The sequence below is a fragment of the Homarus americanus genome, unplaced genomic scaffold (assembly GCF_018991925.1).
Source record: "Homarus americanus isolate GMGI-L3 unplaced genomic scaffold, GMGI_Hamer_2.0 scaffold21914, whole genome shotgun sequence".
NCBI classification, from domain to species: domain Eukaryota; kingdom Metazoa; phylum Arthropoda; class Malacostraca; order Decapoda; family Nephropidae; genus Homarus; species Homarus americanus.
In genome coordinates this window covers 2,767,487-2,790,186 of record NW_024719665.1, presented here as the reverse complement: position 1 = coordinate 2,790,186, position 22,700 = coordinate 2,767,487, and the positions used below count along the sequence as shown (strand labels likewise).

Genomic DNA, 22,700 nt, shown 5'->3' with positions numbered 1-22,700 from the left:
TGTGGATCAAGGCAGTTTGTTGAACATTTCATTTGGTAATGGAGTCAGGTAGCTGTCTCATAATACCATACCTTTAGTTGACCTCAGAAGGCAACTCACAATTCACCTTCTTCAACATTGATCGAGTTAAACATTAATGACATATTTCAATTGGGAGACTATTTAATTTAGGAATGTTATCATTTTAAAGGTGATTATTAAACTTAGAAAGTACTGATTACTCTTTTAATGCAGATGTGAATGACGTTTTTCTGTTGGGGGTGGGTGTATGCACAACAATTGGCATTATTAACAGAATTATATACTGTAGAGCTTCCAGGATACATACTGTACCCAAGTAGTTTGGCGGTGCCTCGTGGATCCAATTTGTGTAGAACAGATACTCTTAATAAATTATTTGGAAACTTCAAATTTCAGTGAGGATGAAATGCAACATAACTAAGTGGGTCAATATTGTCAAAAGTATCTGATATATGTCTTGCTCACAGCGATGTAAAGTACAGTTCTTAGGCTCACACTGATACATGTCTTGCTCACAGCGATGTAAAGTACAGTTCTTAGGCTCACACTGATACATGTCTTGCTCACAGCGATGTAAAGTACAGTTCTTAGGCTCACACTGATACATGTCTTGCTCACAGCGATGTAAAGTACAGTTCTCACACTGATACATGTCTTGCTCACAGCGATGTAAAGTACAGTTCTTAGGCTCACACTGATACATGTCTTGCTCACAGCGATGTAAAGTACAGTTCTTAGGCTCACACTGATACATGTCTTGCTCACAGCGATGTAAAGTACAGTTCTTAGGCTCACACTGATACATGTCTTGCTCACAGCGATGTAAAGTACAGTTCTTAGGCTCACACTGATACATGTCTTGCTCACGGCGATAAAGTACAGTTCTTAGGCTCACACTGATACATGTCTTGCTCACGGCGATGTAAAGTACAGTTCTTAGGCTCACACTGATACATGTCTTGCTCACGGCGATGTAAAGTACAGTTCTTAGGCTCACACTGATACATGTCTTGCTCACAGCGATGTAAAGTACAGTTCTTAGGCTCACACTGATACATCACGGCGATGAAAATACAGTTCTTGCTCACACTGATCATGTCTTGCTCACGGCGATGTAAAGTACAGTTCTTAGGCTCACACTGATACATGTCTTGCTCACAGCGATGTAAAGTACAGTTCTTAGGCTCACACTGATATATGTCTTGCTCACAGCGATGTAAAGTACAGTTCTTAGGCTCACACTGATACATGTCTTGCTCACAGCGATGTAAAGTACAGTTCTTAGGCTCACACTGATACATGTCTTGCTCACAGCGATGTAAAGTACAGTTCTTAGGCTCACACTGATACATGTCTTGCTCACGGCGATGTAAAGTACAGTTCTTAGGCTCACACTGATACATGTCTTGCTCACAGCGATGTAAAGTACAGTTCTTAGGCTCACACTGATACATGTCTTGCTCACAGCGATGTAAAGTACAGTTCTTAGGCTCACACTGATACATGTCTTGCTCACGGCGATGTAAAGTACAGTTCTTAGGCTCACACTGATACATGTCTTGTACAGTTCTTAGGCTCACACTGATACATGTCTTGCTCACGGCGATGTAAAGCAGTTCTTAGGCTCACACTGATACATGTCTTGCTCACGGCGATGTAAAGTACAGTTCTTAGGCTCACACTGATACATGTCTTGCTCACGGCGATGTAAAGTACAGTTCTTAGGCTCACACTGATACATGTCTTGCTCACAAGATGTAAAGTACAGTTCTTAGGCTCACACTGATACATTCTTGCTCACGGCGATGTAAAGTACAGTTCTTAGGCTCACACTGATACATGTCTTGCTCACAGCGATGTAAAGTACAGTTCTTAGGCTCACACTGATACATGTCTTGCTCACGGCGATGTAAAGTACAGTTCTTAGGCTCACACTGATACATGTCTTGCTCACGGCGATGTAAAGTACAGTTCTTAGGCTCACACTGATACATGTCTTGCTCACAGCGATGTAAAGTACAGTTCTTAGGCTCACACTGATACATGTCTTGCTCACGGCGATGTAAAGTACAGTTCTTAGGCTCACACTGATACATGTCTTGCTCACGGCGATGTAAAGTACAGTTCTTAGGCTCACATTAGCCACATCTTCAACATCTTAAATGATTCCTTGTGCAACTAGTAATGGTGTGTGCAATATACAAAACGAGTAATAAATTTACTTACACATTTGCATTCAAAATTATTTATAATCATTGTTATAAGTTGGCTTTATGGGCATATTATCCTGAAACTTCGATAATATATGCCCCGAAAATATAAAATAAAAATAATTGAAACTCTTTTAAACCATTGTTTGTGTTGTGTAGATATACAAAAATAATACCTGATGTGGGTTGATACTAAGGACTAATAAATATCTTGGACACAATATCTCTCTTAGCCGTCAAAAGTCGGTCTCTTGTGTTGAAACTGAAACTTAGTGAACGATGACTAAAGACTTAAGCCGTTAAATCACCCTAAAACGTTAAAACAACAACATTAGAAAAATAAACATTGAAGTGTTACTGAGCGGAGCCCATTACAGGGGAGAGGTAAATAAGGCGGCTGTTGGCTGTTTCTCATACACCAAGATCCGTACAAGAGCATCACAAAAGTCTTATTAATCGGTGTTTCGTACATAAGATTGTATTTATTTTAATGTTATCTACTAATACATATCTATAATGTAGTTAAGTGTGGATGAGGTGAGTTGGGTTTACGTCAGTTTATTATCATGAACATTTTAGTTGCCTTGTGTACGAAACGGCTTATGGGTTCATTTACGAAGCGATCATATGTGTATGTTTCGTGTAAGAATGGACCTGTGGCCACCAAGTCGTGCAGTAATCACCCATCTGTTCAATAAACGTGAAAGGAAGACGTAAACAGTAACTCCCTCTTGACGCACATTATTCCTCCATGTACTCAATTATTCTTTAAAAATATATATATAAAATAGATGAGACTGTAGTAAGCCAATGTTTTCTGGGCACTAAGATGGACGGAGAGCTTCAAACACTGTCATATTCTCAAGACAGCTTTGTATGTTGGGGGAGCGGCAGGCGACTGTGGTGGTCCCCAGGCGTGTAAAAAGTACCTGCACACTAGACCCTTGTTTCTCAACCATTATGTATAATTAGTTAATTAGGGAGAATTATCACCTGCGTTATGTCGCTTTCATCAGATCATTTCACAAGTGATGGGTTAGATCCTTGTGTGGTTTTCTTCTCAGACCCTTGGGAATACATATTGTTTTATATGATAATCCAAGTATAATTATAGGTTGACGCACGATTGTTCTCTCTCTCTCTCTCTCTCTCTCTCTCTCTCTCTCTCTCTCTCTCTCACAACGCTATGATTTATATAGATTCTGAACCTTCCTTGCACCCTGTAGAAAAAGAAGAGGAGTCGGTATTCTTTTATGTGTCTTAGTAAATGCTATTGGGGAGCTGCAGTTAAGTGAGGAAGGAGAGATGTTTGCCAGGTGAGAGGTTGACTGCCGCCAGATGTGAGTGATCATTGAGGAAAGACGTGCTGTTTTGTGAATTGAAAGGAATAAACAAAATTCGGGACCTTTTGAATTGGGAGTCCCGTAGCAGAACATATTTGGTTGAGCTGTATGGATGAAGGAATGATTACGGATGAAGGAAAGATTAATATTTAATCTTGTTTCCGGACTTGAAACAGTTAAGAAGGCCTGGAAGAGTAAAATATAGATAAGTGAATATAGAAAATATGTTCATGTAAATTGACGAAACAGGAGAACTATAGTTTCATAAGACTTTTTTTTACTGTCACGTCTTGGGTAGTGATGGAAATGGTAGATTATGATGAAGTAGCACCACACACAGGGGGGGGGGGTGAAATCAGCAGTAACTGGGGTGGGCGGTGTGGGTCCTTCTGGAGCTGGGGTGGGCGGTGTGGGTCCTTCTGGAGCTGGGGTGGTGTGGGTCGTCCAGGAATTGTAGTGAGAGGTTTTGTTGGTGTGGGAGGGCGAAGGTGAGGGTGTGACATCACCGGTCTTCTCGCCAACACCCATTGTCTTACGTCTGGGTAATAATTATTATCGGTACCTTTTCATGTTGATATAAATCTATGCAAACTCGTGGTTACACCCAACACTTATTTTATTATACATGATGTGTAAATTTATTTTATTGTAATTATCTATGATATGTGTTATAAAATGGTAAAATCCGTCCTTCAGGAATTGGTTTTAGTGTAAAACAGGTTTCAGAGGGAACGAGGATGCGTAACAAATCGCCATGCACGTGTTTAGGGTCAGGCTGCTTGTAGACGTGGCAGAACCAGTCAGACCTGGGAGGGGGCGGAAACAAATTTAGTGTCACTAAGGAAAGTCGTTCTTGGAAACATTTCTCTTAAGAACCTATTCTCCTCAGGTGACGCTACATCCTCCGGAGCTTATTTTTGACTCTAGTGGTTAATTTAAATTTATGAAATGATATTGTCTCCTAGTGATGATAACTTTACTGCACTCCACGTTAGTTAAATAAAAATATGTAATATATTTTGAAGTTAATTATTTATACGAATGTGATTAGTAGGCATTATAAAAGTGCGGCAGGTAAGTGTATCCCCTTGATTACAGTCTTGTACTCAGTGGCAAGTGTACTCCCCCTTCCTTCCTTCCTCCTCTTCACCTCTCTACTTTATTCGTCTTCACACCACCATCGTAGGTTAACAGTTGGTGAGTGCTTAACATGGTTACCTTAACTACTTATCTAATCTATCTATAGATTTTGTTAGTTAAGTGAGAAAGTACTTTAAGCATGTAAGACAAGAATGGAATGATTATTATTGGGTGATTGTGGACAAATCCTTCAGGGTAAAGTAAATATATACAGTTTACCCATTATGACTTGTGGTATTTTGATCTAATGTTCCCTCAAGTCTTTGTCTCTACGGTTCTTCCCTGTTCTACCATTCTCTCTTTGGTTAATCTTATCCACATTAACACGCTCACTATCTCCCGTTTGTGCTGCCCAGCCTCCATTCTTAACTAGCAGCCTTGAACACACCTTCCGCCTCGTCTTCCAGTACCTGCTTCTCGATGCTTATCCCGGCAACTGCGATATTCAAATTACAGATCCCATCATGTGTAATTCCCATGCCAGATGTGCTTGGAGGCAGGAACGTAGACAGCGCACCATACATCCCGGCGCCGGGCTGTGATAAACACCGCCATTATAAGTTAACACGTTTTATAATAGTTCAAATTGGAGGGTAGCGGCTGTCTCACGTCTCTCATTCACCCTCTCTCTCGCTTGCTTCTGTGCCCAGCTCCTGAAGATCTAGTTGGAGCTCACATGAGGGTCTGACTCTATGCTAATTCAGCCCTACCTGTTGGTGTTTAGCGTTACTTATCAGTATGCTTAATGCTATATACGTGAAAGGAATTTGCATAATAACCTAGTTCATATTGGCAAAAATGACTGTGGTATGTTATGATTTGTTTGTCTGCTATCAATGATGTATGCGCATCAGTGTGTGTGTGTGTGTGTGTGTGTGTGTGTGTGTGTGTGTGTGTGTGTGTGTGTGTGTGTGTGTGTGTGTGTGTGTGTGTGTGTGTGTGTGTGTGTGTGTGTGTGTGTGTGTGTGTGTGTGTGTGTGTGTGTGTGTGTGTGTGTGTGTGTGTGTGTGTGTGTGTGTGTGTGTGTGTGTGTGTGTGTGTGTGTGTGTGTGTGTGTGTGTGTGTGTGTGTGTGTGTGTGTGTGTGTGTGTGTGTGTGTGTGTGTGTGTGTGTGTGTGTGTGTGTGTGTGTGTGTGTGTGTGTGTGTGTGTGTGTGTGTGTGTGTGTGTGTGTGTGTGTGTGTGTGTGTGTGTGTGTGTGTGTGTGTGTGTGTGTGTGTGTGTGTGTGTGTGTGTGTGTGTGTGTGTGTGTGTGTGTGTGTGTGTGTGTGTGTGTGTGTGTGTGTGTGTGTGTGTGTGTGTGTGTGTGTGTGTGTGTGTGTGTGTGTGTGTGTGTGTGTGTGTGTGTGTGTGTGTGTGTGTGTGTGTGTGTGTGTGTGTGTGTGTGTGTGTGTGTGTGTGTGTGTGTGTGTGTGTGTGTGTGTGTGTGTGTGTGTGTGTGTTACTTTAAATATTTTCAATCATACTGGTCTCTATATAGTGACGATCAGGCTCCATCACTAATTTCAGCTAACTTAATGTTATCTAACCAAACCTATATTATCTACCCGAAGTTATAGTTTGGTTATCTTATGATCATAAACGAAGCCTTAAATAAAAAATAAAAAAAATTAACTCATGAACTAATTCCTGTTGAGTTGTAAAAACAAAGATAAAATGTTATTACACCCCAAAAAAAGAACATTCTTTATCTCGTGTGTGATAATTTTAATCTTTGTACACTGTGGGTCATTCCTTATTAAGACAAACTCTTGATAAGTAATAAAGGTAACAAAGGACATGATGCGTTTCTATATAGGCATGAGAACTTTGAACACTTGTCGTAGTGTTTCCTTATTAATACTCCACACAACACCGTCTCTCCTGATCCTATAGGGCAGCGTTCTCAGGGGCACAACCTCACATTCCTCTCCAGGCGTCTACTTGCACACCAAGCTCAAAGGTTCTGAGAAGTTGTAGCGTTCAATGTTTTAGATATAGACTTATTCCTGTTATTTAGAACACTCCGGAAGGCATTAACCCACGACAGAGAGCTTCAGACTCAACCCCTGAGGTGTTGGTTTTACGACGAACCCGCCACAGTGATACCTTGACCTCGGTGATACCTTGACCCCTGATTAGTCTTGGGTTGAATATTTCCAGCTTAAAATATTTGATTTTTGGGGTATTGGAAAGCTTGGATACATTCTGGTGAATATAACGCAGAAAGTGAACAAACATAAATAAGTTTCACCAACTCGTCTCCTCTAAGGCGGTGCGGGAGTATTGTAATCGATTTGTGGTGTTTGAAGGATTAAATGAATCAATCACCGAGGTAGTCAGTCCGTGTAGAGAATTTCATGTTTCTCTTATTGGTCTATGGGCTTCCACTGACCTTGTGCAACTCCTTCAAATTAAACTTGCATGAAAGGTCACGGTCAGGGGGAAGTGTCTGCCTTGTAGTATTGCTTTTTTTGTGTGTTTGTTTTTTGCGATAGTTCCAGCAAAAACACATCCTACTGACAGAAATATTATCTAATATCCCCCCATATATATCTTAATGCATTTTTGCTTATTAAACTGTGAACGCTGGAATCATGCGAATCAAGAAATACTATTTGGCGTTGACGTACTTTACTGTGGGTTAATTAGGTAGTGATTCCACCCACCAATTACGCAGCATAAGTCATTAAGTAGTATTAATATCTGACGTTTACATAAGGCCCGGTGCAGAGCGAAGTCAGCCGTACTATACGCTCTCAACACGGCAACGCTGACCATGCAGTAAAATCAGCAACATTTCTTGTATCTTTGATTTCATTTCCTATTAATTCTCTTATTTTCACTTGTTATTATAAGTCTCACTACAATGGTCGAGACACTAGCTTGTACTTATTTACCGGTTTACGAGGTCTTACTTTAATAATGCGTGCGTATTACAATTATATACGGTAGGTAGTGGTATAATTATTTCTATCCAACCATGAAACGCAATTAATGAATTAAGTTGTATGTCCTCAGCTGCCACCAGCCGTCCACTTCATAACATTATCATAAAAAAAGTAACCCGATCACATTCTGGGAAGACAGTAAAAAGCAGTATGTATTTGATGCCTATGACTGGTAGTGATTATATTGAACATACACACACACACATACACACACACACACACACACACACACACACACACACACACACACACACACACACACACACACTCACACACACACACACACACACACACACACACACACACACACACACACACAGAGTACGTATACCCAGTGGTCTTAGAGAACCTCATTATGATGTGGTGACGATTTCTTGTAAGCCCCTTTGTTTGGGTCAGCTCTCGAATTACTGTTGTACTCTTTAGAGGGAACTGTTCTTGTCTTTATATTATTTGGAACTTTTACCGTTTTAACATCAACTTACCTGTCACAAATTAGAGGGAAATTTGGTGGTTGCTGTTCCCGAAATCCTGTGTGGCATTCATTTTCCATGACTGAAGAGGCAATAGGAGACCAACCTCTCTCAGTACTCTCCCTCCCACAGTGTGATCTCCCATTGCCTGGTGAGGAGTCAGAGTGTGTGATCGTATACAGCCTTGACCATCTCATCTGCTTGGTGGAGGGAATCTACTGTAGTGTTAAGAAGTAGAGTCATCAAGGTTGTGTCCCACCAAGGTAGATGATTGTTAGCGGTACTCCTCACTCTTACATTGGTACAAGCTGACAGTAGTGTTGCTTCTTCATGACGTCTTAGTATATAGCTGGTTAACTTGATCTTCAATCTGCTAGCGTTGGTTCCTCTCTTCGCTAAAGGCTGTACTATGTGATATCAACTCTGTCTCCTGGGCGTATACTCATAGCCTACTGTACACATCAACACAGCAGTGTGGTGACATCAAAGGCTGACGAAATTGGGGCAGGATAATGGCCGGAAGCAGTTAAAATACAGAGGCGCAGTTTGTTGTGCCCTGTAGTGAAAAATGCTCGTCAGGAGGCTGATAAAGTGTCGGGTATAATTTAGTCAGTGTTGAAAACCTGGCTGGGGGCCTACCCAAGACTAGACGGTATCGGTAGTTTGGTCTGTGTCGGTAAGTGATGGTCACTTTGTAGTTGGGTTTAATTTCTGTAAATTCTGTAGGTACGATTACGTGCTGGAAACAATACACACGTCACTAACATTATAAGAAAATACACTATACTGTAGGTTATAACAGTCTACGCATCTCAAAGATAGATCAAGGTGTTCCTTTGAACGTACACCTGAAGCTTCGTAATTAATAAGAAAGAATGATTTAAAACCAGAAGTCGCATTGAGAAGATGGTGAAGTCCTTCGCTGATATTTTGGCTTTGTGCGAGTCTGATATAGAATCACCAAAGATTGCGTTTCAACTTTTACATCCTCAAAATTATAAAAAAAAATATATATAAGCCTCATTAGCGCAAGTGTTCTCACCTTGAAATACGATACATCCAGAGTAGAGCTTGGAACCTTTATCACAAAATATCTACCGTGTTCCTGACTACCAAACTTGCACGGAGGTAACGTGTCTTATTTCGGCACAGGTTAACACGAGTGATAATTCAAACAAATTAGTTAATCTGATATTTTCCATGTGATTTTGTCCTGTTTTCCTGTGTCTTGTTGGCAGTTAAGTAAGGTCGATCGGAAGATGGATAGATGCATTATGGGATAGATAATTAACAGGTAATTATTTTATCAGTGTGTTGAGAGGATTATATCTGACCGTGGGAACTCGCTTCTACCTTAAAAAAAAAGACGCGAATCATTGAAGAGGTTCATAACTGTGGCAGCGCTATCGCCGTTTCACTTCTATGACGATTTACCGTTTCAAGTCGTCCAGATTGTGGCGTAGATGCGTCATATGTTTCAGTTTATGTCTATGGAGCCGTTATTATGTTAGGGAAGCGAGTTTTCTCTTGTAAATGAGACTGTGCGCTTCCTGTGTCATCGCCCCATAAATTACTTACGTTTTAGCATAATGAGTTGGCCTCGACAGGGAACTTGGTCCCTAAGACGTAGTAACGGCAAAGTAGTTATACAAAAATACGTTTACCTTTTTCATTAAGATCCTCTCATTATTCCCTTAAGATTTAAAAAAAATAATATAACAAATCTTTACACAACTTGAAGTATGTAATTAAGCACCAGGTATTGTGTTTATTCTTGAGACAGGTGAACGCCAGAGTGCAGCTGCTTATTCTACTTAGTTATCAGAGCAAACTTTCCTTGATACCTAACAAAATTTGCTGATGTACTTGAGACACAGAAGCCGGTCAAAGAGTGTTGTATGCCCCATGGAGGCTAACAGGAAGAACAAATACACTCGCTCCAGGCAAACACACGTCGCCCGATAATGAGTAGACTACTCCGTGAATATATACAGTATAGCGGGTGAAATCTCCCACAAATATCTGGGGAAAAAATTAAATACGGAGGTAAATGTTTGTAATCTTCGTAAATTTTAGTACTAGGTATCTTTAACAGGGGTCATACCTACGTTATTGTGGGGCTGGTCATATGCTCGGTCACACGATTAGTCAGTGTGGGAACTAACGCAGTCAATTTCTATCTATCTTTAATGTGACTTTGATGTTGGTGTTGGTGTGACTCCTTCAACGATTCAGCGTAAAGCTAGCCGGTGAGAGAGAGAGAAGGATATTATATGTATTTATTGATGATCAGTTTTAAAGTTGTTACCACAATGGTCTTGTACATTTGATCATTTTTCAACACGATGTTTGCCTCCATACTACAAGAAGGTGTGATCTGGAATCCACTAAAGCCAGGTACCACTTAACTCTAAATGCTGTCGTCTTATTTATTATTATTATTATTATTAGTTTTTTCATCTCTTGAGCTAATTAGGAAAGGCATTTTCATATGTATCTATAAAGTTAATTTACACATTACTAATATCTGTGTGGGGCAAAAAAGCCTGGCCAATTTTATTAATTGATGGTAATAACAGTTTTCCATAATGATACAGTTGCTCACCGATTGTTGCCTTAAATTTATCAGCGAACAAAAAGCCTGTTATCAATGTTGGTAATTTAAGGGAGAATCTATAACAAAATAAATGACTCCCCCCTAAATCAAGTTTATATATTGATTGTTATTTACTCCAAAGGAAAAAAAAATACACGTCTTAAACATTGGTCTGACCCTATGAATAACTGAGCACTGAGGCCGTGGAAGTGACACCGTCTTATTACCTGTAGGAGTAATTACTTATAAATCACCACAAGTCAATTATAACTACACGCAGCAGCAAGGAGTCGTGTCGTTCTCCACCAATCATTCTCAGCAGCTTAAGGAGGCCCAGTCTTTGCGTCCTTCTCTGTACTTTGCCATTCCTTCCCCATATCTTTCTCTTTCTTTCTGAGTTTCTTTCCTTACTGTTTCTTGTCGCTCCCTCCTTCCCTCCTTTACTCTTCTCCATTTTGCCTCTAGATTTAGCCCTGTCACTTTTCCCCCTATATTCTCTCTCAGTCATATTCCTAAATGTTGTCTTGTCCTGTCCAGAAATTTATCCCTGAAGTATCCCTAAATCTTTCCTTATTCTGAACGCACAGTTTGTCGCCGCTCAGTTCTTGTTCCAAATTCCTCTCTTTTATCCCCTACTTTTCAATTATTTACCTCTCCCTTTCTCTCTCTTATGTCGTTAATACACTTTATCCCCTCTACCCTTTCCCGCGTCTCCTCCCTACACCTGTATATGTCCCCGCTCGGCCTGTCGTATGTCTTCACCTGTTCCGCTACATTTCTTACGCTTCACTCCTTCCTTATTACAAATTTTGTTTTTTCTCGTCCCCTCTTTATTTCATACTGTATTGGTTTATATTTTTTATTCTTTCTCTGCCCGCCATTCACTCCCTCCGTTCCTCTCTTCTCTCTTTCACTATGTCCTTCCTTTCCAACCCCTTCCTCTCTCCTCTGCTTACCCCTCTCCTTCCTCAACTCAGCCCTATACCCTTCTTCCTCTGTCTCGTCCTCTTCCACCCTACCGTCTCCTTCCTTCCTCTTCTGGCCACTTCCTTCCTCCCAGACATTCCTGACTCCCTTGACGAGGAGAGGAATATCCTGTTGATGTTTGTCTCAGTGGTAGGTTGAGCAGCCGTGTTCTTGTGTGGTGCGAGACGTGAGAGTCTTCAAGTGTACGTGCATACCAGGTGTTGACCTTACACCTACCTGAAGCAATTAAGAGTAACTTTTTTCTTTCTTCCTCCTTAAAAGCCACACCTCCTTCCCTCCTTCCCTCCTGTATACATTGACCCTCCCTCCCTTCTACTGTGGCCCTCCCTCCCTCTTACAGTGGCCATCCTTTCCTCCTACAATGGCCGTCCCTCTCTTCCATAGTGGCCCTCCTTCCCAGTGGCCTCCTCCTTCCCTCCTCCTCCCTCCTACAGTGGCCCTCCTCCTTCCTACCCTCCTTCCTTCCTATACAATAGCCCCCTCCTTCTCATACGTTGACCCTCCTACCTTCCTCTACACTGACTCTCCTTCCCTCATTTGTTACAGCGAAGTCTCCTGAATATATTGGAGCCATTCGAAGGTGTCAGACCAGCCGCCTCTCCCCGCCCCTACCATCTGCACTTCTTTTTCTGCCTCTGTTCTACCCCTTACGCTTACCCCTTATTCCACTACCCACACACACCAAGGTGGCCGCAATACGAGGCGGTACACATCCTCTCCTCATCCGCGGGGCAGTGTGGGAGTATCGTGAACCGGACGTGGAGACAGCACCCTTACAGCTTCTTTTCCTCGCTTGCCTACTTGACCGTGACACTCCTTCCTCTCTCTATCACAGGTCAACCTGCATCTACTACAGGATATAGAGGTTGCCACTTAATCTCACTTTCGTGTTGCAAACGACGTAAGAGTTAGGTTGGCTTAAGGGTTTCGTTGAGGTATCTTTACTTGGAACGGTGATACATGGTTTTCAGTACGACACCAGCGAGGGTTGAGTGGCAGGAGAGCCAAGTTAGCATATATATATATTTTTTGTATATATACCTGTACATACTTAGGTTTGTGCTAGAGAGGAAGTGTAAGCCTTAAGTATCATCAGCTGCTGACTGTTATAATTTATTACCCTCCAGAACTGTTGTCAGCTGGTAAGTATCTTCTCTGTCACTGCTCCAACGTTGGATATTGTTTGTATTCCAGACGTTTCTTGACTGGGAATAATTCAGGTAACTATAATTAACACCGGTTCTTTACGTTTCCGGTCTTTTGTGTTAAAGGATACTCTTCTGGAAGATTTGGCGTCTTGTTTATGTCACGCTGAAATTAGTATAAAAAATGCAGTTTTATGCGTGCAGTGACCCTCCTTTCCTTGACGGGTATGTTGAAGTTTTAAAATAAAAAAAGTACGATTTTTCAAGTTAGTGGATGTGTTGGAAGCGGAAAATAGTTTATTTACTACGAGTACCGATATCTTGAACCAATACCGTCCACAAGCAACGCCATTAGTGAATAGGACCACATTGTTATGTATACTCTAATAACATTCCTTAAGAACTATTTAGAAATTGTTAAGCTAAGCGACTCGGTGACTTAGCCTAAATTACATGATATATGTTTTCTTATGTAGTCAAAACACAGAGGTAATGTTTGTAATGAGAATGGACGGCGGTCTTTTGATGTCCAGTGCCGGAAGTACAGTAATAGACGCGTGTCCAAATAGTAACACATATTATTTTTCCACGTGACATCTTCATTGCTGTGATTAATTATGTCATCATCTTCGAATAATAAGGAAAGTTTGAGCTTTATATGCAGCACATGTTGGGTAGATCCAGTCGGAACAGGCTGCGAGTTTTTGTGACTCTGGAAATCTATATTGTAGAATAATATGTTGTGGAACTCGAGGCGTCTTGAGGAAATAACACTGTGCTTCACTCGTTCTCACCACAGGTAATTTGTCGGGAGTAAAACAGACACATAACGTGGACTTGACGCACTCCATACCAACAAAGCCGACCTAAACATGTGTTCACAGGAGCTCGAGTTTACACTTATATTGGGATCAAGCTTGTCTGGCTTCACACAAATCCATGTTACGAAACTTTGTACCTCCCACGATTAAAGATTTATAGAGTCCACATCATAGTCTCCAGAGTGCAGGATCGTATAAAACAGAGTTGAGACGAGGACGAATTGGCGGCCACGGTAGTAAACGCCTCTAATAGGTGGTTAAGTAATTAGAGCGAATTAAGGTGTTCTCCAGCAATACAAAAGAAGGGCTCACCAGGCAGTGTCGTGGGGAAGGACTATATGTACACTACGGTAGTATATATGTGTGTGTGTCGCTGACTTACTCTTCCACGAGTAATGTATTGTGTTATTATTCTGTCATAAGGATTAACGAGTTACTGTTGACCAAAATAATAACTCCATCAGTGTTATGGATGAGGCCACACTTGGCTCCTCCTCCAGTATCTAAATGTGCATTTCCTGTTTCTTTTCCATCGTTTAAAAAAAGCTAATAACTATTCTAAATTTAACAAGTATTTGACACCTGTTCAATATTTAACAACTGTGCTAGATTTATCAAAACTTCATTAGAATTATCAGTTAAAAATTTCTTAAAGTTGTCTTATTTTTGACACTTTGTTATGATGAGACATTGAATCATTGTCCTAGATACACGAGAATTTTTCCTGGGGGATTTTGAAAGTAAATTGTGTTAACTGTTGAAGAAAGGACGACTTTGCTGGACTTCTTTGAGACAGAATCACTCATTTATGTTCTTAAGACGTTATTTTAATGGTAGGTCAGCGCCCCTCCTTACAAACGAGTGTTATTTTGAGTGGGTTTTAAGGTAGACTTTAATCATCTGTTACAGACACTCTCCCTATGGACTGCCTTACTCCTGTTTACTAGACAAGTTATATGTTCATCAGGGTAATACTTTTATTTGTTGTTTCACTGATCATAAAAACGAATTTGAATTTAGGGAAGGGTTTGAACGGCAAGAGCACTTTTTCATGTCACACGTCACCACCTCAGCAGCACGCAGAAGGCTGGTATAGTTTACAACACACTTCATTACCGCAACCTGATCCCCCTTTGACGCAAGAGCTGCGCAACATGTTGGTGGGGTCGTGTTACCGCGACCTTACCCAGATTAAATCATTTAACTGGATCAATACACAGGTATCACGCATTACAGGAAGCTGTCACGGCCTCTCACCGGAAAACTGATAATGTAAGGCTGCCGACATCCTCCAGTTCTCCCTTGGTCGACGGAAACTGTTATTCGTGACTGCGTCTCCGTCATCGTCTCGCGAGACCACGCATGACCAGCCCTCTAGAAGATAGTTGTGCTCAAAGCTGTATGAGAATACCACGGCCAATCTTATAATGAAAAGTAACTTTAATATGGCAAAAATTATCTTAAATATATAACCTAAAACACTGAGAGAACATAAACAATATATCCAGAAGGATTTCATCGATATGTCCCACAGCAAAAGGTCATTATCTTAGGCATGTAAAAAACGGGATTAATCATAAACTTATATTGTATGATATTGGATAACTGCCACCAGCAGTCGTCAGAGGGAGGAAATCTTCCTACTCTAGTAGTGGATCAGTGGCAGCACCAAGGAAGGAAGGAAGGAAGGAAGCATCGCTGGTGAAGGAAGACCCTCGTGTCCCTCCGCCTGTCCAGCTGTCGCATCGCCAACACGAGGGCGGGGCGGGCCAGGGTGCAGGCCAAATGGGTTGGGAAAGAGGACAGGCCAGAGGGCAGGCCAGAGGGCAGGCCAGAGGACAGGTCAGGGCGATGAAAGTTCAGGCAAGTCATCATGTCATTCCAAACAGTATAGTACAGTCCTAAAAAAAATGTAACTAGTTCTCAATTCCTCCCGAGGCCAAGATATTATTTGACATCAGCTTAGGTGACAAGGCACCTCCGAGGCTGCCTGCTGTTCGTGACTAGCTGCTTCGGCTGCTCTGAACCCAATGAAATAACCTGTTCGTCCACAACAGATTTGTGTCAGTTATATAAAGATTTACCTCTGTGGAGGAAATGTAATTTTACACGGTCAGTAATTACAAGAGGCAAATAACATTTAAGTTGGACTTTATTCTCCATAGTTGCTACTCATGAATTATAAGCATTTCCATTTACGCTTCAGAAACGTGTTGCATCAAAAGGAATATGTCGTAAGAGGAGACGTATTAACACGGATTTTTCCTTGAATTATAGATTTTACAAGGGTAGCATGTGGTAACAAAGAAGAATTCTGGGTGTATCTATATTCGTAAAATCCTCGTGTTCACGCTTCACACCTACCTACAGGTACACAAGACCATATGCTCTTAGGCGAATACAGGCGTTCTCCACTTCCAGGCTTGAATATTTTTTTTAATAAGCAATAACAATAATAGCGAGTGTTTTTCACTATTAACTAGTCACGAGGAGCGAGGAAAGTGACTATTTTAGCCAGACTGAATTCCACTTAAGAGAGCACTTTAGATTTTAAATCCCTAGAGGACTATGATTACTGCTGCCAGCGTCGTGGTCACGTGTATCCGGGGGTGGCGGCCATGTGCTCCTCCACACACACTGACAGCTAAATGACCACCTCAACGTCACCTTCTGTTGACATACATGACGCCAAGGGAGTTAAGGGAGCTGCTCCCTCTACAGCCTAGACTCTAGAGGGAGCAGCTCTTATAAGAAGGCGGTTCAGGGACGATGTTTTGAGCTGGCCAGCGGTGAATAGGTAGTTTTTCTTTCATATTAAGTACACGTGTATTCTTGACAAAGGCATCTCAATATGAATAATAAGAATAAAAAAGAAAATGATTAGTGTTCTCCATAGATAGTTGAAATGTTCCTGAGGCCAAAGTAGACCCTGTTGCCATATGGCATCACAAAAATTGCGACCAAGTCCCTGGTTGTTGACCTGACTTTCAGCCTCATTTACACACAATTGCAGGGTCTCAATTGTTTCTCGTATTATTGACACCTTTGATCTTTTTTTTATTTATTTTGTATTAAAATTTTTATTTACTATGAATTATTATTATTATTATTATTATTATTATTATTATTATTATTATTATTATTATTATTATTATTATTATTATAATAATATTTTCGCCCTCCAGTCCCCGATGTGGGTTAGTGACCTGTGCCCGGATGGGCTAATCCCCGTAAAAAAGTGAATAAAAAAAGAAACAAAAAAGAATAGCATCTAAGATAACAAGAATGTTGCTAATTTTTCTTAACATTTACTCTCCGGCAAAAATGATAATAAAAACCCGGCCAACCCCCTTCCTTCCCGTCCTTGGCCTGCGTGGTTTGGGGGTGACAGACTAATGTGGGGCTGTATGGGTCCTTCACGTTACCTGTCCGTCAAAATTCACTAACGAGGCACCATTATAACACGAGCTCTGTTGTAAAACACTGATGGCGAACAAGACGTCCAGCTAATTGTTTCAGCTCACTCGTGTGTGTGTGTGTGTGTGTGTGTATGTGTGTGTGTGTGTGTGTGTGTGTTTTTCTATCCAAAATAACTCGACATCTCTAATGCTTAGGAATTCAGATCCAGGCATGCACGAGTTTCCCATTGACTGCTGTGTGTGCCTCAGCGTCAGCAGCTTACCGACAGTAATTAATGGTCCATCACAGTTTGTACCTGTCTCTCCCATATGCTCAATAACTATGGTGGTTTTGATCAGCCTATCGGAGCAAGACGAAGTGTGACGCTGGTCTACCTTGTAACACGCTTGTCACGAGGACCACACTAGTACATTGCGTTATTTGGTCTCGCACACACACACGCACACACACACACACACACACACACACACACACACACACACATTAGAAACAACCATTTCTCAACATGTCTACAATAGTGACGTCTCTATCAATCTATCTATTAAATGAATGTCTCGCTCTAGTAAACCTGAACAATATCAAGTAACAACTGTGTGAGATAGATATTTCTTTATTATTACTGTGCACTAGATAATGAAGGCCAGCGATCATGGGGAGGGGATGACTAAGATGATATTCTGATTTTTAAGCGAGATTATTTAATAACTGAATATCACGGTAAGACATGAGGTATATTTGTGTATTTCTATGTATTTCTACGCTGGTTATACCCGAGAGAATACTGTACAGAGGAAACGTGGACAACGCGATGTGTCTCCTTTTATGTACTGTATAAGTGTATGTTGTATGTGCTGTATAAGTGTATGTTGTATGTGCTGTATAAGTGTATGTTGTATGTACTGTATAAGTGTATGTTGTATGTACTGTTTAAGTGTATGTTGTATGTGCTGTTTAAGTGTATGTTGTATGTACTGTTTAAGTGTATGTTGTATGTACTGTTTCAGTGTATGTTGTATGTACTGTATAAGTGTATCTTGTATGTACTGTTTAAGTGTATGTTGTATGTACTGTATAAGTGTATGTTGTATGTACTGTTTAAGTGTATGTTGTATGTACTGTTTAAGTGTATGTTGTATGTACTGTTTAAGTGTATGTTGTATGTACTGTTTAAGTGTATGTTGTATGTACTGTTTAAGTGTATGTTGTATATACTGTATATGTATGTTGTATGTGCTGTATAAGTGTATGTTGTATGTGCTGTATAAGTGTATGTTGTATGTGCTGTATAAGTGTATGTTGTATGTGCTGTATAAGTGTATGTTGTATGTACTGTATAAGTGTATGTTGTATGTGCTGTATAAGTGTATGTTGTATGTACTGTTTAAGTGTATGTTGTATGTACTGTTTAAGTGTATGTTGTATGTACTGTTTAAGTGTATGTTGTATGTACTGTTTAAGTGTATGTTGTATGTACTGTTTAAGTGTATGTTGTATGTACTGTATAAGTGTATGTTGTATGTGCTGTATAAGTGTATGTTGTATGTACTGTATAAGTGTATGTTGTATGTACTGTTTAAGTGTATGTTGTATGTGCTGTATAAGTGTATGTTGTATGTGCTGTATAAGTGTATGTTGTATGTACTGTTATAAGTGTATGTTGTATGTGCTGTATAAGTGTATGTTGTATGTGCTGTATAAGTGTATGTTGTATGTACTGTATAAGTGTATGTTGTATGTACTGTAAGTGTATGTTGTATGTATAAGTGTATGTTGTATGTGCTGTATAAGTGTATGTTGTATGTACTGTTGTATAAGTGTATGTTGTATGTACTGTTTAAGTGTATGTTGTATGTACTGTTTAAGTGTATGTTGTATGTACTGTTAAGTGTATGTTGTATGTGCTGTATAAGTAAGGTATGTTGTATGTACTGTATAAGTGTATGTTGTATGTGTACTGTTTAAGTGTATGTTGTATGTATAAGTGTATGTTGTATGTACTGTTTAAGTGTATGTTGTATGTACTGTATAAGTGTATGTTGTATGTGCTGTATGTATGTGCTGTTTAAGTGTATGTTGTATGTACTGTATAAGTGTATGTTGTATGTGCTGTTTAAGTGTATGTTGTATGTGCTGTATAAGTGTATGTTGTATGTGCTGTATTGTATGTTGTATGTACTGTATAAGTGTATGTTGTATGTGCTGTATAAGTGTATGTTGTATGTACTGTTTAAGTGTATGTTGTATGTACTGTTTAAGTGTATGTTGTATGTACTGTTTAAGTGTATGTTGTATGTACTGTTTAAGTGTATGTTGTATGTACTGTTTAAGTGTATGTTGTATGTACTGTTTAAGTGTATGTTGTATGTGCTGTATAAGTGTATGTTGTATGTGCTGTATAAGTGTATGTTGTATGTGCTGTATAAGTGTATGTTGTATGTACTGTATAAGTGTATGTTGTATGTGCTGTATAGAAGTGTATGTTATCTTATACCTCTTTCCTCTCCTCTTATATTGTGTTATATCTGTCCACTTTTTAAAAATTGAGTTTTAATGGTTAAAATGATTTACCATAGAACTAATATGTTTCTTTTAGTTACTAGTACTATAATCAGGTGGGTATAATAATAATAATAATAATAATGGAGTAGCACAAATAGTAATTGATGATAAAAACATGATAATAATGTACGGTAATAAACTACTACTACAATACTACTACTACGACTACTACTACTACTAATTATATTATTTCCCTCTGGCTGTTATGTGTAAAATAACTAATCTATAATATTCGATTTTGTGTTCGGATATATTAATCAACCTTTTGCTTTCCTGATTTTATCTCCGCCATAAATAATGACCATAACTGCCTCCCTCGATCGCTGTAACATTATCTAAACCTAATCGTTCAATAATCTTCTCCCGATGCTTGTCTCTTGCCAGCATCAGATAATAAAGACCGGTCAGACTTACAATATTGATAGCCAGTAACCTTCACCTCGGGTTTTATTAAGGATATTAAACCAAATATATATAATAGTACAGAACCTGAATAAAGTTTTCATGGTTATTAATGATAAATATACAGGGGTTGTGTCGGCGTTTTTATTATGGGAGTCGTAAGAGGTGTGTGTCATTATGAGGCAACACATGTTTTGAGTAAAGCTGTTAGAGTGACGCTCCATAGTATTACGAAATATAACACGGTGTAATTCACTCATATAACTATACATTAGAGGATTAAGCCTATGTTCAACTCATTGTCAGTTTGTGTATATCAATATATGGATTAGTCGACACGGGGGTAAGCCGACCGACAGGTAAACAGAGACGTTATTGACACCTGGTTAAGTCTCAGTATGTAGTCGTCACAGTCATGAGAGTTTCGTGACCCCTCATCGATGACCTCTGACCTTGAATATTGCCCGTTGTTGATCAAAATTGTGATCAAGAATATACTGTGACCATTTTGATAAACCCATGTTGGTAATTGTCACACCCACCTTGACCTCACCATAGTTAAAGACGGAAATAGGTGGTATATGATTAGCTTCACATGCCTACGCCTCTTGACCCTAAATTAACCCGATGCCTCTCTCGATTAAGCAAGAGTAATATTGTACGGTCATATTCCTTTCACCTTTTACGACTGTCTTGCTCCACACTCCCTACACTCACTCCCTCCTCAGAGGTTTTCGCACCCTATATAAGTGTGTTAGAGAAATAGGAACAATAGGTAGATAGAAGATTGTTATAGATGGTGTAAAATTTGTTGAAAATGACTAGCGTGGATAGAATTTTGTCGTGGTTTGAGAAGAGTGTTGCTTTGCCCGCCCCTATGTGTTGTGTATTGTTGTGAACACTTCAGTCTAATGTGTATGGATCTATTTTTCTCGTAGGAATATTGTTTATACCTGTTTATTGTTGATGTAATCCACAAAACTACTTGTAAAAACACACACACACACACACACACACACACACACACACACACACACATTGTATTACCATTACTAAAACTGTACTATGAAGTCCAGTCCGCTTTATTATCACCTTTCTTAATACACCTTTACGATAATTAACGCCATGTTGTCTCCCTTGTGTTTCCTCCTGGCATCTTCACAAACATCTGTTATCTTAAGGCCTGGGGCAGGAATATTATAACACCACTTTTAAGTCTGTCGGTTAAGCCTCCTATCCTTAGGGCAAATATGTTAATCATCGTAAGGGGTGTACTGTAGATGGTTAAGTGGTACTGCACCAGCGTCCTGTGGTACACTTTGGTACTTGGTGTGATGAGTGTCCCTATGTTAGACTGCCTGTTGTTTCTTTAGTCGTTTTATTGAATCACCTCAAGATTACACTCTCCTCCGTCCCCACACCTTTATTTCATCTGATAATTACCTAAACATCTAAACGCTACCAAAGTTAGATTAGTTTAGGTTTGGGTAGTTTAGGTTAGGGTAAATAAGGTTAGGTTGGGTTAGCGTTAGGATGGTTATTCTTAAGATGAAATTAACTCAATAGAGATAATCTATGGTTGATCTGTTTTATATATTCTGGAAACTGGCATGTGAGTGAAACGCTTGAGGAACATTCTTACGGTGTACTTTTACCGTTCAACTTGAAATGTCAGTGTGATGTACTGTAGTCTGTATTCCTATATGTCTGTCTCGTTCTCATTTATCTTCCTCCACTATTTATGTTAACGTCTTCAAGTACGTGTTGTGTGCGTGCAAATTTGTTCTTTTGTGGTAAAAGTATATCTACTTGAGTGTGTGTGTGTGTGTGTGTGTGTGTGTGTGTGTGTGTGTGTGTGTGTGCGTGCTTGACTGAGTTTGTATCTGCTTAAAGGTTTATATATCTGCTTAATTGTGTCTGCTTCAATGTGTTTGTCTCACATTGACTGTGTGTGTCTGCTTTAGTATGTGTGTGTGTGTGTGTGTGTGTGTGTGTGTGTGTGTGTGTGTGTGTGTGTTTGCTTGAGTATGTGTATCTATTTGAATGTATGTCTCTGTGCCTATATCTGCCTTTTTGAAAATGTATCTTTACTGCTTTAATACGTGTCGCTATTTTGGTACTTACAGCTAAACTGACCCCCCCCCCAAAAAAAATTCATTATTACAAGGTATTATGCATAAGTTAATGCATACCGATATGTAAGTCTTTTACCTCATGGGGAAGATATATATATATATATATATATATATATATATATATATATATATATATATATATATATATATATATATATATATATATATATATAATGAGGTGTAATCTTGACGCAAGGAGAGCGGGAAGGGTTGAGGTCCCTGATAACTGTGGGAAGGTTATACACGATATGCATTAAACGAGACGCCCCATTTCCGCCCCTTCATTGTGTTGTGGACGGCTCTCTCTCTCTCTCTCTCTCTCTCTCTCTCTCTTAACCCAGCTCAGTCAACAGAGAGAGAGAGAGAGAGACTTCGCCCATACCCCATTGCTTCTGAACCTCCAACACCTTTACCGCACTAACGGTCATTTCCTCATAACACACACACACACCGCAGTTCTAGTAAAGGTTATAATTAAGCAAAGGAGGAACCAGACAGGTATTAGTGAGCCACGGTAAG

The 22,700-nt window shown here is 39.9% G+C and overlaps 1 protein-coding gene across 1 annotated transcript; it reads right to left on the bottom strand.

The window, feature by feature from the left end:
* Window positions 1-406: 406 nt before the first annotated feature.
* On the bottom strand, window positions 407-877 carry LOC121860239 (keratin-associated protein 10-5-like). The gene has a single exon (XM_042357327.1). It carries the CDS (start codon window positions 875-877, stop codon window positions 407-409), a length of 471 nt encoding a protein of 156 aa, XP_042213261.1.
* Between the last annotated feature and the right edge of the window lie 21,823 nt (window positions 878-22,700).